Raw genomic sequence first — 14,142 nt, forward strand, 5'->3', positions numbered from 1 at the left:
CGCTTGGAACGTTGAGTCGCAGCCCCCCCGGGGGCTTAGAACGCGCGGCAGCCAATCGCGCGGCCGCCTGGGGGCGAACGTTCGAAGGGGAAATCCGGCGGCGGCGGCGGCTGGTTGGGATCAGCGCCTTTTTTCTTCTCTCTCTCTCTCCTCCTTCCCTTGGTTTGACCTTCCGCGGCTCCGCCTCTTCCACCAAGCCCGGATCCTCTCCCCTCCCCCACCCGGCATGGATGGATCTACACGCTCCCCACTCACCCACCCACCCTCCGTGCACGCGCAGGCCGCGATCTGGACTCTTCCTGCCTGCACCGCGTCCCCACGACTCCCTTCTATGCACGCGTTCGCCCGGTCTCCGCAGCAGCGGCCGCCGCCGCGGTTCTTTATCTATATACACCGAGGAGGGAGAGGAAGGTGGGCGGCGGGGGCGGCTAAGGGTCGCCTCGTGAAAGGGCAGCGTCGTGCCAGGCGAGGGGGGGGGGAAGCGAGTCAACCCACGCGCGAGGATTCGAGGGTGTCTGTCTCGTGCTTCCGCGGGGAGCGCGTCGTGCCGGAGCGAGGCTTTCCGGGACGGGGGACCCGTCACGCTTTACCTGCCTCGGCCGTGACGATCGGGATGGGCTTTTCGTTGTGTCTTCTTGAGGGATGGAAACCCCTTCGGAATTTGGAATGACCAAGTTCCCACCCGAGTTTCATCTTCAGTGCGTTTGTGGACATATATCGTGTCTTTCTTTGACCCCTGCTTAAGTCCCGATCTGCAAGTTACGCAGGTAGAAGACAGCGTGGTTTGGAAGCCCACCTTCCTTAGGCGTTTCATTTGGCATTCATTCATTCTTATTTGTATTCCGCTTTTATTTATTTTTTACCAATCTCAAAAACGGCAAACCTATCCCACATGCCTTCCTCCTTCTCTTTTCCCCACAACTCAGTTTCCCCACTTGGCACCAATATGAAAGTAGTGTCCCATTTCCCTTCTTGGTGATTGCTGGGTGGTCTCCATTCCATTCCCAACACGATTTAATTGTGCTTAGCTCGGAGGTCTTCAAACCTGGCCCTTTTATGACTTGTGGACTTCAACTCCCAGAATTCCTCAGCAGGCACACTGGCTGAGGAATTCTGGGAGTTGAAGTCCACAAGTCATAAAAGGGCCAAGTTTGAAGACCCCTGGCTTAGCTTGTAAGCCCAGAGGCTGCCTCTCTGAAAAATTGTGTGTGTGTGTGTGTGTATATATATATATATATATATGTATATGTATATGTATATGTATATTTGTATATATATGGGGGAGATGCCTGTTCCTAAATTTCTCCATTTGAGCTAAAGTTACTAGTGCTCAGCTGTCTGTTGAGATTCCATTTCAATAGAACACACGTGCAATTATATACTATATTAAAAAAGTAAGAAAGGCACAAACTCCTGTTTTTATATTGTTGGGTCTGATCATATATGGTGAAAAATAAATTCAGTATATAAATATGTAGGCTGTGCGATGGCGTTCCAATCCGACTTCCATCAGAAATTTCCTGTAGAAAATAATTAAAAAAGGAAAAATATCCAATACCTCTTAGACTGATGGATCCCAACCATTTTCCACGCCCTTGTGAACATTTCACAGGAATTGGCATATTTTGTTTCCCCCAAGAAACATCTCCCAATTACAGAATGGCAACTTTCCACGATAAAAAAAACCGAGCATATAAAAGAAGAGGCTGTCCACAGAAATTAAATAGCATAATTTAATTTAGTCATTCTTTTAATTTTTGAACCTTGTCTCATTTAAGTTAAAAAAAAAAAAAACCTATTAACATACGTACCTTTAAAAACAAAGATGCTGGAAGGGAAATTGTACAGAAAAAGGGGGTGTAGAGAGGAAAAATGCCCCTTCCTTAAAAGGGAAAAAAAAAACATCCAGCCAAAACAGACTGTCCGTTTCAAAGTTTTGTTTTTTTTTCTAGTGTGTTGTGTGAACTGTCCCACAATCGTCGTGCTATTTTTGCTTTGTTACTGGCTGCATACGGTCTGGCTTCGGACAGCTACTTAACTTGCTTTTCTAATAGATACACAATCAATTCGTAGGTGGACAGGACGATAGCCGTATTTGGGATTTGCCTCATAAGCTGGGCAAAGAGTCCGCGATAAAAAGCACAATATCCTTCTTCCTGGAATATCAGCCGGGCCGTCTGGATGAAGGACTGGTACTTAGTTCCTTCCTCACGTAGCCTCGTCCGGATGACCTCTAGGGACAGAGAAGAGGCGAAATGTCAGCACACCAGCCCGTGTTCAAATTCAGCCCGGATTGGGGGGGGGGAGCATCAAATCTATAAAATTCTGCAGACTAATGGAAGGCTCCCACCATTGCGAGGCCAAATTTAGATTTAATTTAATTTTTAAAGTCCCCCCCCCTCTTTTTCTGCGGCAAAGTGTGCAATTGTGCTGTTTTCTCTGACAAAGGAACGCTGCTGGGAGGAATTCCCAGAGCAAGCTTTGCTCGGAACTATAAGGACTAGAAACTTGATTTTCACAACAAAAAGAGGCAAATTCCTCAAGGCCTGGCTTTTCTTGGTTCTATTTCGCTAGGCCGGGAGAGGTTTAAGATATCTGGGTGGGGGAAAAAAAAAAAACCTACCGTGTGGGTAAGCGATACACGACGCACATCCTTTGGAAATGGCGGCAGCAACCGTGATTCCGAAGAAATTGGTGGAATTGTTCTCCGGGTTTCCGGTGAAAGGGGACAGCGCGGGGTCTTTTAAGAGCTGCTTCAGTCTCTCATAAATAGCAAAGCAGATGATGGTTTCGGAGATGCCCGCGTAGGAGGCGGTGAGGCCTCGGTAAAAACCCCGGACGCCTTCGGAGCGGTAAACGTACCTGGCGCATTGCAGCGTGTTCATTTGCTTTGAGCCGCGGACTCTAGCCGACAGAAATGAACAGCAAACGAGTAGTTGGTTTCACTAGATTTTAAATAGTTCGCCTGGTGCTTGCAACTAGTTGGTAAATATATTTCAAAACAGAAATATATCTAAAATGTAAGGCTCCAGGGCTGCGTTTCCCAACGTCGGCGGCTTTAACGTGCGTGGACTTCAACTCCCAGAATTCCCTTCCGGCTGTGCCCCTCCCCCTTACCTTTTTTCTAGCTGCATTCTGGTTTTCACCATCCAGATGGGATTCATCATGGAATTAGTCACAAAAGCTGGAGAAGAGCAAGGAAAACCAGCAAAAAAAAAAAAAAAAAAAGATGGGGTCAGCCCTTCAAAAGATGTTGAGGAACTTCAACTCCCAGAATTCCCCAGCCAGCCCGCTCTGTGGCTGCAGAGGGCAGGACAATCCGATTGTGCGAAACACAATGGAAAACACAGCCTGGTGAACACAGGTCCCCCCACAGAATGTCCCAGGCTGGCCTTGAAATATCATTTTCACCCTCAAAGTGGCATCTTGTTCGGTCCAGCTGGACAAATACGAGCCAAGCCAGACTTGGCACACCTGGGACAGGTAAACCAACCTGCGGAGGCTGCTGAGCAGATATGGACGATGTTGCTGTTGGGTACAAAGACGTGGTTGAATTGCTCCTTCGCCTGGGAATAACACGCAAAATAAACAGCCCTGCAAAGAGACAAAACAAATTACGGGGAGTCCTTGCCTTACGCCCAAAATTTCTGTTGTTAAGTGAAGACATTTCTTAAGTGAGTTTTGCCCCGTTTTACCACGTTCCTTGCCGCAGTTACTATTATTACAATACTACACTCTAATACTATTATATAACAATGTATAATAATAATAATAATAGGAGGAGGAGGAGGAGGAGGAGGAGAAGTAGTAGTAGTAGTAGTAGTAGTAGTTGGAAGGGACCTTGGAGGTCATCTAGTCCAACCCCGCAGCGGTCCAGTGAAAAACAGTCACTTTTTTTCAGTGCAGTTGTAGCTTTGAACGGTCACTAAATGAACTGTTGTTAAGTGGAGGATTGCCTGTGCTGGTAGCCTTCCGCTTAAAACCACAATTCAAATTTCCACGACTAAGAAAGACGGCTGTTCGGCAAGTTTTACGATTTTTCTTGCCACAATTGTTCAGCACAAATCGCTGCACTTGTTAAGTTAGCGACACGGGTGTGAAGCGAATCCTGTCGGAAGGTTGCAAAAAGGGGATCGAGTGACCCCCCCTCCCAGGACACCGCGACCGTCATAAATATGAGTCGGTTTTGATCACGTGACCGTGGAGATGCTGCAAGTGTGAAAAAAGGGTTACAAGTCCCTTTTTTCAGTGCTCTTGTTAACTTTGGATGGTCACTAAACGAATGAATCAATAAGTTGAGGAGTAGCTGCAATACCAATTGCAAACTCAAGGGGGATCCAAGCAGTCTTTTTCCCCAGTTCGATAGCTAGTAAAAATATTTCCCAATCGCCAGCAGAGCAGATATATTTCACTATATGTTTTCCATTTCTGCCTTGAAAACCGGGAGGGTCTAAGTCGCAATCCTCACATTCTTCACAATTATCCAGAAACTCCTGAAAACCAGTATTTCCCTCGGGGGGCCCCAAATCCCTGCACCCACCAGCGAACGAACCCTCTTGGGGGGGAAAAAATGAAAAACTGCCCTTAAATTTCTACCTGGAGGGCGCGACTCCGACCAGATTGGGCCCCAGCCCACGGAAAAGTGACTTTGGGCCCTCCTTTTCCAAAATGGACCTGGAAAACAAAACAAAACCAACAAAAAAAGAAGGGGGGGGGAGAGAGAAGGAGAAACTTCAGAAGATCTGTTCAAAGCAGTTGGCAATTAAAAAGGACTGAAACCTGAGACTAGTGTTAGGAAAGCCACAAGGTAGTAATTTTTAATTCAGGTTACAACACACACCGCTGGGTTTTTCCCTGATCAGATTCTCTTCCTTTTGCATTTATTTTTCAGCTGTTCGGGGACTGGCCAATTTTGCACTTCGTTTAAGCAAATCAGGCTGAGATGTGCCACACACACACACACACACACCGAAATCGGTCCAGAACATTCGGGCTCTTGTGTTTCCAAGAAACCCCATCCGCTCGCCTGCTGAAAATAAGAAATAATTGTGGTTCTGGAGCCGACAGGGGAAACACAAACCCTGCATTGTGTTTACAAGCTCACAGCCACCTTCGGGGGAGACTTGTTAATTCCATTTTCCGTGGGAAAGGAGAGTTTTTTTAAAAAGGGAGCAGGCCAGCAGGCTGCCAAGAGCTAGGACAGCTTGGCCATTTTTAAGTTAAACTGGCAACTGTGGCGTTTAAAAAAACAACTTGCTTTTGTTAAAATTTATTTATCCAAGGCCAGACCCCCCCCCCACACCCAACCCTCCATCTCTCTCTCCAGCCTTTCTGCGCTTACATAACGCATGCAAACTCAGCAGAGACGCTGCCAAGGTGTGTGTGCGTAGGGTGGGATATTTTTAAAACACCAAGCAAGCATTTTTTCCCCCTTCCCTGGCACTTGGTATCCTTCCCTGAGAACGTTCCCACTCTGAAAAATTACAGAACCATTTGCTGGATATTGAAGATACGTGCAAAGAAACGAAGTCGCTCTTCTTGCTTGATCTTTTGAATCGGTCAAACGCAAACACAAAATAAGGACGCCTTTGTTTCAAAAAAAAAAAAATGTTGTTTACTCTTAGGAAATCTTTTATTTGCGTTGATGCCTGGTGTGTGTGTTTGTGTGTGCGTTCATATTGTTACTTTGACCCCAATTCAAAAGACAAATATTCTACAAGGGTCTCGGTTTTCAACTGTGGTAAATTGCAATAAATCGGGGAGAAAAGGTTAATTCTAGGGTCCTCCACAATCTTTAAAAGTGGAAAGGGTCCCGAGTGCAAAACGCTTAGGAATTTTTCTTACTTTTCCGATATTTTTTCTAAAGGTTAAGATATAAACTAGTGTTTCTCAAACGTGGCCATTTTTAAGACCCGTGGACTTCAACTCCCAGAATTCCCCAGCCAGCCATGCTTGAGACTGACAAACGACGATACGAAATCTTTAGATAGGTGCGAAGACCACATTTTTTTAAGACGCTCACTTCAGCACTTGGAGGACACCTGGGGGCAGAGATGTGGGGCGGACCACGCCTTCACCGCTGAGCGTGCCCAGATGAATCTGCGGATAGTAGACAGCCCGGAAAGCCAATCTTGAGGACTGCAGCCTTGTCTTGATCACCTCCAAAGGGCAGGTGAAGATGGCCCCCACCGTCCCTCCGCATCTGCAAAATTCAAAGTACCAAAAAAAGAAAAGAAAAAAATCCAACATTAGGGAAAAAAAAGAGAGAGAAGAAACCCCAACATAACCTTTTATCGATTAAAAAAGCAAACCTACTCTAAAATTCTAATTAAGCAGGCTAAGCCAGAAGACCAGGCTCAATATGCGTGGTGCAGAATATCCTGAAAGCTTGATATGAAAAGAGACAAAGCATTAGGTTGGCGCAGACCCAGCTAATTCACTTTCCTCCACCGGGTGCAGCTTTTATGGATTAAGTCATTAAATCGAGATAGCCGCCCCCCCCCCGTCCCCAAGGAACTCTTCTATCTGCTAACCCCCCCCTGCCTGGGTGCCCGTCTCCTTCCTTCGCAGATCTGGGTGTTAACTATTTTATTTATTAATGATTTTATCAGCTATGTTTCTATGATGGATGATTTTCATGTTTGTAATGCTTTTATGTTGTTAAGCCGCCCATTGGGTACGAGATGGGTGGCAAATATATTTCATTCATAGATAGATAGATGTGGTAGATACATTAGATAGATAGATGATAGATAGATGATAGATAGATAGATAGGTAGGTAGACAGACAGACAGACAGATAGATTAGATTAGATAGATGATAGATAGATTAGATAGATGATAGATAGATAGATAGATTAGATTAGATAGATGATAGATAGATAGATTAGATAGATTAGATAGATTAGATAGATAGATAGATAGATAGATAGATAGATAGATAGATAGATAGATAGATGGATGGATGGATGGATGGATGGATGGATGGATGGATGGATGGGATGGATGGGAGGGAGGGAGGGAGGGAGGGAGGGAGAGAAAGACATCACTTTTCTTCCAATTTCATCCTGCACTCTCTGATTCCACAAGATCACATTCAAAGTCCCCCCACAGGTCCTAAGTTGGCAAAGGTGTTGTTTTTTTCCCTAAGTTGGGAAGAGAGTTCCCCGCCCCCCATTTAGTGAATTGAAGCTTTTCAATTTCCAGAAAATAAGACCCCTATCAGAGATTTCCTTTCCAGCTGTAAGAAGGGGGGTTGGGGTTGCACCCCAAATCAAAGCTCAGCCACGGAACTGGCAAACTTAGGGTATGTTCAGGACGGGCAGATCAACAGCTTCAAAAGAAACGACATCCCTGCTGTCTTTAGCACCCCCAAAGAGGCCACTGGGGGCCATGTGAAAATCAGGCAGGAAAGGGGGAAAAAAAAAAAAAAAGCAACAGAAAAGAGTTTTCCAGAAAGAAAGAAAAAAACCACTTTTGCTGCATTGCGTTTCTCAGCTGACTGCAAATGCGGTTTCTGCAAAGCTGCAGGGTTTCCTGAGGTCATTCAAGGGGTTGGGTGAGAAAGGACTACATTAAGGTCCAACTTTGCTTGGATCTGGCAAACAGCTGCCCCAGCCCTCAGTTTCCCCCTCAGCAAAACAGCCAAGGAGAGATCCCAAGACATTCTCGCCAAATTATGCAACCCCACAGGCTTGAGTGGTGGCTGGGCAAGGCTAACCTTATGGGCTAAAAGAGATCCCTCATCATTTAGCCTCTGCTCCAGCAGCGTCCACCATGTATTAAAGATGGCTTGCGCCTCTCCAGGGAGGCTCTACTTGGGTGTGTGTGTGTGTGCCACGCAGGAATTGTAGCAGGTTGTGCCCGGCCTCCCACGATCTGCCCACCAGACAGCCGAAGCGGAGACCTTCCCTCCGTGCGGAATCAGAGGGACGTCTCAAACTAACGTGCCAAGGAAAAGATAAAATAAAAAAAAATAAAAAATTTAAATAAAATTCGGGGCTGTTTGGGAGAAGAACCCACGGGCCTCGCAGTGGCCTTCCTACAAAATAAGCTAAAGGTTAAAGCAAGCGCTCTGGCGTAATATAGCTGCTCTGGCAGAGCAAATATTTTCGCTGGCGCAGCCGTGCCTTGCACGCCGTTGCAAAAACCGTTTGCTGGCCTCTTTTAACAGAGTCGGAAATGTCAACAAACAACGTCGGACTGAACGGTGCAAAATCTAAACTGGGCTACAGGGTACCTAGTTCTGCCTAAAGCAGGTCCACTTTGGCCAAGACTACAGTGCCCCTCATCCCCCACCACAGGGCCCTGCTTAGCCGCTCGCTTTAGCAGGAGTGTTCCAATATCTCAGGGGCTGTCCCAAAGAAGAGGGAGTCAAGCTATTCTCTCAAAGATGATTAGGGGACTGGAGGCTAAAGCATATAAGGAAAGGCTGCTGGAATTGGGCCTGTCTAGTTTAACGAAGAGAAGGACGAGGGGGGACAGGATAGCAGTGTTCCAGTATCTCAGGGGCTGCCCCAAAGAAGAGGGAGTCAAGCTATTCTCCAAAGCGCCTGAAGGCAGGACAAGAAGCCACGGATGGAAACTCACCAAGGAGAGAAGCAACCTGGAACTAAGGAGAAACTTCCTGACAGTTAGAACAATTAACCAGTGGAACAACCTGCCTCCAGAAGCGGTGAATGCTCCAACACTGGAAGTTTTTAAGAAGAAACTGGACAGCGGGTTTCCTGCCTGAGCAGGGGGTTGGACTAGATGACCTCCAAGGTCCCTTCCAACTTTATTATTATTATTACTATTATTAAAGCCCCTGAAGGCAGGACAAGAAGCAATGGATGGAAACTCATCAAGGAGAGAAGCAACCTAGAACTAAGGAGAAACTTCCCGACAGTGAGAACAATTAACCAGTGGAACAAAAGTTGTGGGTGCTCCATCACTGGAGGTTTCTTAAGAAGAGATTGGACAACCATTTGTCTGAAGTGGTATAGGGTCTCCTGCCTGAGCAGGGGGTTGGACTAGATGACCTCCAAGGTCCCTTCCAGCTCTGTTATTCTGTTCTGAGACCCTCCGTCGGGAGGCAGGGGGCGGTGGCTGCTGTTCCTATTTGAGGAACAGCCTAATCAAGTCATTCCTGCCCCCCCTTCAACCTTTAGTGCTTCCCAAGGGACACCCCCCCCCCCCCCCCCCCGTTGTCCTTCTGAGCACATGCAATCATGCACTGCACCATTAATAGCTGCCTGCTCAGGCAGGATCAGCTGCCAGATGGCCGGACGGATCAAGCAATCCCTCGCAAGGGGACAAAGGAACTATCCCAGATCTTGAGGGTCAGCTAATCGCAAGTGGTTTTCCTTCTCCTTCTCCAGGGAGATTATCCTGCTGCATCCACCACTTTCCGCCCTCGGTTACTTCTCCCAGGAATCAGCACAGAAAAGGCACTTTTCCCCCCCCAGACCTTTGCTGACACTGCAGCTTTTCTGCAAAGGTTGATGCTTCTTGTCGCAAAATGATGACTCCCTCAGAAGGGGGGGGGATCTGCTTTTTCTTGTGCCCGTGGATCAAATCCACGCAGACGCAGGCACACCTATTTCTCAGATCCAGTCAATCGGCTGCAGATTGGAAAGCAGGATTTTGTACTTTCAGCTTTTTCGGAAAGGGCGCGCAGGGGCCTGGATGGAGACACCACCAGGAGTTAAGGATTCTGGGGAAACTGCTCACACGCGTGTGCCTTCAGCTGACCTTCCTTTCCCTCCCCCCCCCTGGATTTTGCACGGCTTTTCGACGAAGCTCAGCTGCCTTGAGCCAGCTTGAAATCTCAACTCGCTGGACAAAAGCTTTGTTCTTTTCTCTGGACACCCTGGGGATTCTTGCTAAAATGTTTTAGAAAAAAAGAAAAAGAAAAAAGGAGAGCACAATTTCCAGAAAGCCTTTTACTCAGATTGCTCCGTTGAGCTTCCCTGTTCAGAGGCAGCCTATCTGTGAATAACTGCTAGGAGAACCTTTGGCAAGTGGGATGCTCACGGTGGTCCCCAACTTACACCAGTTCGTTTAGTGAATGTTCAAAGTTACAACGGCACTGAAAATAGCGACTTGCGGCCGTTTTTCACACTGATGACGCTTGCAGCATTCCTATGGTCACGTGATCAAAATTCAAAAATGTTTGGCAACCGGTTCGTATTTATGACGGTCGCAGAGTCCCGGGATCATGTGATCTGCTTTTGGGACCTTCTGGCAAGCAAAACCAAAGGGGAAGCTCCACTGTGTATCAAAATGACGTGCAGAATCTTTTAAAACGGGGCTGGAAAAAACTACGGCCCCTTTACGTCCTCTGGACTTCAACTCCCAGGATTCCCTAGCCGTGGCTGTCTCAGGAATTCTGGGAGTTGAAGTCCACAGGACGCGAAGGGGCCGTAGTTTTGTCCAGCCCTGTTTTAAAAGATTTTGTAAAATAACCAGCAGTTTCAAAAATACGATGCAACTCTTCGCTGCCGGAAATGAATTAATATTTAAGCCGTACCAAGCAAGTCCTACTATATACCAAGGTTTTTTGTTTTTTTTTTCTCCAGTTGCATGTGCCAACTGGGAAAGAACACCCCGCAACAGCCCAACGTTTTCAAAGAAAAATCTGAGGTTATATTCCCTATCATTATGTCTCATTACAAAATCTTTCCTGCCCAAATTAATGATTTTCGAATCTAATCATAGGCTGGGACATTGCAAGCCCAATGCACGCCTCTGTACTGACAAATACAAACTTGCCGGATTGCACAAAAGACGTGTCGGGGGTTGATCGACCACTGCAGAGATGTTGGGTTCACACGTCCCATCATCCCCGTCCTGCTGGTGATTTAACTGTTGCAGCGAGAAAAATATTTCTGCTCGCATGTGATTGTCTGGCCCCAAGGAAGAAAGTTGAACCCATTGCTCAAAGCAATGGGGTTTTTCTAAACAAATGTCCTCCCACAAAAATGCAGTTGCAGATCACAACTTTCTACCAAAATGCAACTTCCCACAAGCCTGAAGTCACTGCAGGATATCCTTCCTGATAATTCTGCATTTATGTCAACCAGAAATGTTTTACACTGAAGCCCCAATTGTTTGTGCTGTAAACGCTGGAAAATCCCATGTGTTTCCATTGCTTGGATACCTTTTAAAAAGAGAAGTTGCTGGCTGATACTAAAAGAGGTTTAATTTCCATTGTGCCATCGGCTTTCTAAGGAAAAAAAATAACCCGCACCACAAAGAAACCCTTATTTCACAAAGTTCGCACACCATTAATTCCAGCAAAGCTTTTACAAAAAGACGAAGCCCCTGCAAAAGAGAAACAGGGCCGTCTGCTACTCGCCTCAAGCTACAGTTATCCCCAAAGGGCAGACAGAAGTTCAGAATCGCAGCGAGAGGAAAAAGAGAGAGAGATCGTGCCAGTGAGCCGAGCTACATTTCAGAACCATTCTGAGAACTTTTACGTTGGCCTAGTTTGGGAGGGGGGGGGGAAGGCATCACCAAATACAAGTTGAGTTTCAAGGATTTGGGCAAAGGAAAGGAAGTCAAATAAGCATTTCCTGTTGCCTCAGAGAACAATGGAATAAGTTGCGAAGACGTTGGCACGCTAAACAGCTGGAAAAGGCCATGTTCCCGATTTGTGCAGCCGCCTTCTCCCAAACCAGGAGCCCTCTAAGAGTCTCGAGCTCAGTTCACAAACCCTGGTTTGTTTTGAGCACGCGTGTTGCGTGAGGACACCCTAAAACAGTGGTGGCGAACCTATGGCACGGGTGCCAGAGGCGGCACTCAGAGCCCTCTCTGTGGGCACGCGCGCCATTGCCCCAGTCCTCGGCCTTCAGCTGGGTTTTATAAAACCTTTTTGCTTTAGGCCTCCGCCGCCGTGCACAAAAAAAAAGATTCAATCAATCAGTCAATTTCAACTTCTCGTGGGAAAAAAAAAGATCTTGCAAAGTTGGAATTGATTGATTGAACTTTTTAGTCCCACCCAGTCTGCCATTACCACTGGAGCCACGCCCACCCAATGGGCCACGCCCAGCCAATGGGCCACACCCACCCGGCACCCGACGATGCATAAGTGGGTTTTGGGTTGCAGTTTGGCCACTCCGTCTCTAAAAGGTTCGCCATCACTGCCCTAAAAGCTAAGCTCAGCTCTACAGTTTAGCCTCAAGCTTAAAAACTATCCTAGCTGGACTTCGAAGCATCAAGGGTTCACCTCTAGCTAAAGCCACTTTGCTGCCACTAAAGTCACTCGTTTGGAACAAGTTTTATACCAGGTTGATCTTCTTGCTTGATTTAAAAGATCTAACTTGATGATCAGAGGTTCTCCTTCAGCAGACACTGAGAACACCCTGCAATCTTTCTTTCCCCAGCCCCGTTACGCTTTCAAAGCACAATTGCTCAGGCCAATTTGGACGGAACGCCAGGAGATGACCTTAAGGCCTCTCTTACGCGGCTCCAAGGAAGCCGCGTGGGACAAAAACAGCAGGGCCACAACCCGTTTTTTTAGGACATTGTGTTTCAAAGGAAGGGAGAAACGCAACAATCAGGACTTGGCGAATGGGTGTGGGCATGTGCGTGTGTGTGTGGAACCATCGCCGATTGGGCAGAACAAAATAGACACAATCTTAGAAGGCCAAGGAACAGTGTGACACAATTTAGAGGGACTTGCGCTTCCAAGTGTGCTATTTACAAAAGGTCAAAGTGCGACTTGGGTCTTTGCCAACAGAGCGAGGGTTTTGCAAAAAAATAAAATAAAAAATAAGCTAGCCTCATAAAGTTCACCCACTAAGAAGGACAGCTGGCTCTGAAAAAAAATCAGTTTATCTATTATTATTGTTATTGATTTAATCTTCGATTTGATTCACAGTCTGGACTGATAAAAACTTATCAGTTCAAGTCCTAACCAAGGACCTAAGTCTAAGAGCTGTTAAAGTAACATCTAAGTAGGTGGTATTATTATTATTATTTATTATTAGTCCACATCAGGACTCCCCAGGGAGATTCAGAAACCAGGGGGGGGGGGAAGTTTAGATAAACTTCCCCCCCCCCAGAAGTATTTTAGCAACAGGGAGGGCGAGAATGTAATAAACACCAGCTATGTACAGGGGTTAAACCAAGAGTCAGCATTGGTGCCCAGAGATACATTTGGATAACAAAGATAGCAACACACCACCAGAAATACACACTAATCTTTTAAGAAGCCTTTTCCTATGCGGCGACATCTACGGATTCCATAATCTGCAGGTTTCATAATTTTATAGTACTTTCATAATTATCTCCCATTTAAGGAAGTGTATATGACTCGGGGATGACCCGCAGATACTGAATGTTATTCTCACCGCCATTCGCCATAGCTTAAGGCCCCTGGACTAAAAATCCAATTTTTGACAGAGGAAGTTGAATTTCCTGTTCCCCCCCCCAAAAAAAAACCATTAATAAACACTACATATAAACTACTGGCAGAAAATCTCATGAGTCTAATTATAGCTTGTCTGCTGAATCAGTTACTTCACCCCACACACACGCATCGGTGGGTCATTTCGTCAAGTCGTCAGCCCTTTGCACAACATCCTTGATTTAAAAAAGGTGTGTGTGTGTTTTTTTTGTTGTTTCAGGGTGGGGCCTGCCTGGTCTCTTGCGTTATGCAAAGCAAGGAAATCTTTCTTGGAAGAAAGATGCCATGTGGACCTACGGAATCTGATGCAACAGTGATCTACTAGGTCGGAGGCCATGTGGAGCTGAGGACATATTGGAGAAAGGGGGGGCTGAGCGCAGGGATCGGTCCTGGCTCCTTCAGAGCCCCTGGCAGCCAAAGGTAGACTGTTACTGTCCATGGGAGATCAGCGAATAAAGTGTGGAGGGGTGTGTGTGTGTGATGGGAACAGATGAGAAAGAAGGGCACCAAAGCCGTAGGGAATATATATAAATATATATGAGAAAAATGGGGAGGGAGAATTAACCTGAAAAGGAGAATGGAGGGTGGAAATTCTCAATGAAAGGGGGAAAAGGGGAGGGGATGAAGACGGGGGGAAGGGAGGAGACAAAAAGAGGGCGAAATGGGGGCAAGAAGGGATGAATGGGGAAGGGGAGAAATGATGAATGGGGGTGTGAGAAGGGAAGGGAGAAATGATGAATTGGGGGTGGGAA

At 46.6% G+C, this 14,142-nt stretch overlaps 1 protein-coding gene across 1 annotated transcript in view; it reads right to left on the reverse strand.

Moving 5' to 3' along the window:
• Positions 1-1,800: 1,800 nt before the first annotated feature.
• SLC25A33 (solute carrier family 25 member 33) overlaps positions 1,801-14,142 on the reverse strand; it is a 12,623-nt gene continuing 281 nt past the window's right edge. Inside the window, exons 2-7 of the mRNA XM_015821420.1 lie at positions 6,023-6,202; positions 4,597-4,674; positions 3,494-3,594; positions 3,118-3,184; positions 2,624-2,904; positions 1,801-2,233 (exon numbers count right to left, since the gene is read on the reverse strand). Of these exons, the coding sequence (XP_015676906.1) occupies positions 2,031-2,233; positions 2,624-2,904; positions 3,118-3,184; positions 3,494-3,594; positions 4,597-4,674; positions 6,023-6,202 (910 nt within the window). The 3' untranslated portion in view covers positions 1,801-2,030. The remainder of the gene's footprint in view (positions 2,234-2,623; positions 2,905-3,117; positions 3,185-3,493; positions 3,595-4,596; positions 4,675-6,022; positions 6,203-14,142) is intronic.

Source organism: Protobothrops mucrosquamatus, unplaced genomic scaffold, assembly GCF_001527695.2.
Source record: "Protobothrops mucrosquamatus isolate PMUCROS unplaced genomic scaffold, P.Mucros_1.0 scaffold1329, whole genome shotgun sequence".
In the NCBI taxonomy this organism is placed as follows: Eukaryota; Metazoa; Chordata; class Lepidosauria; order Squamata; family Viperidae; genus Protobothrops; species Protobothrops mucrosquamatus.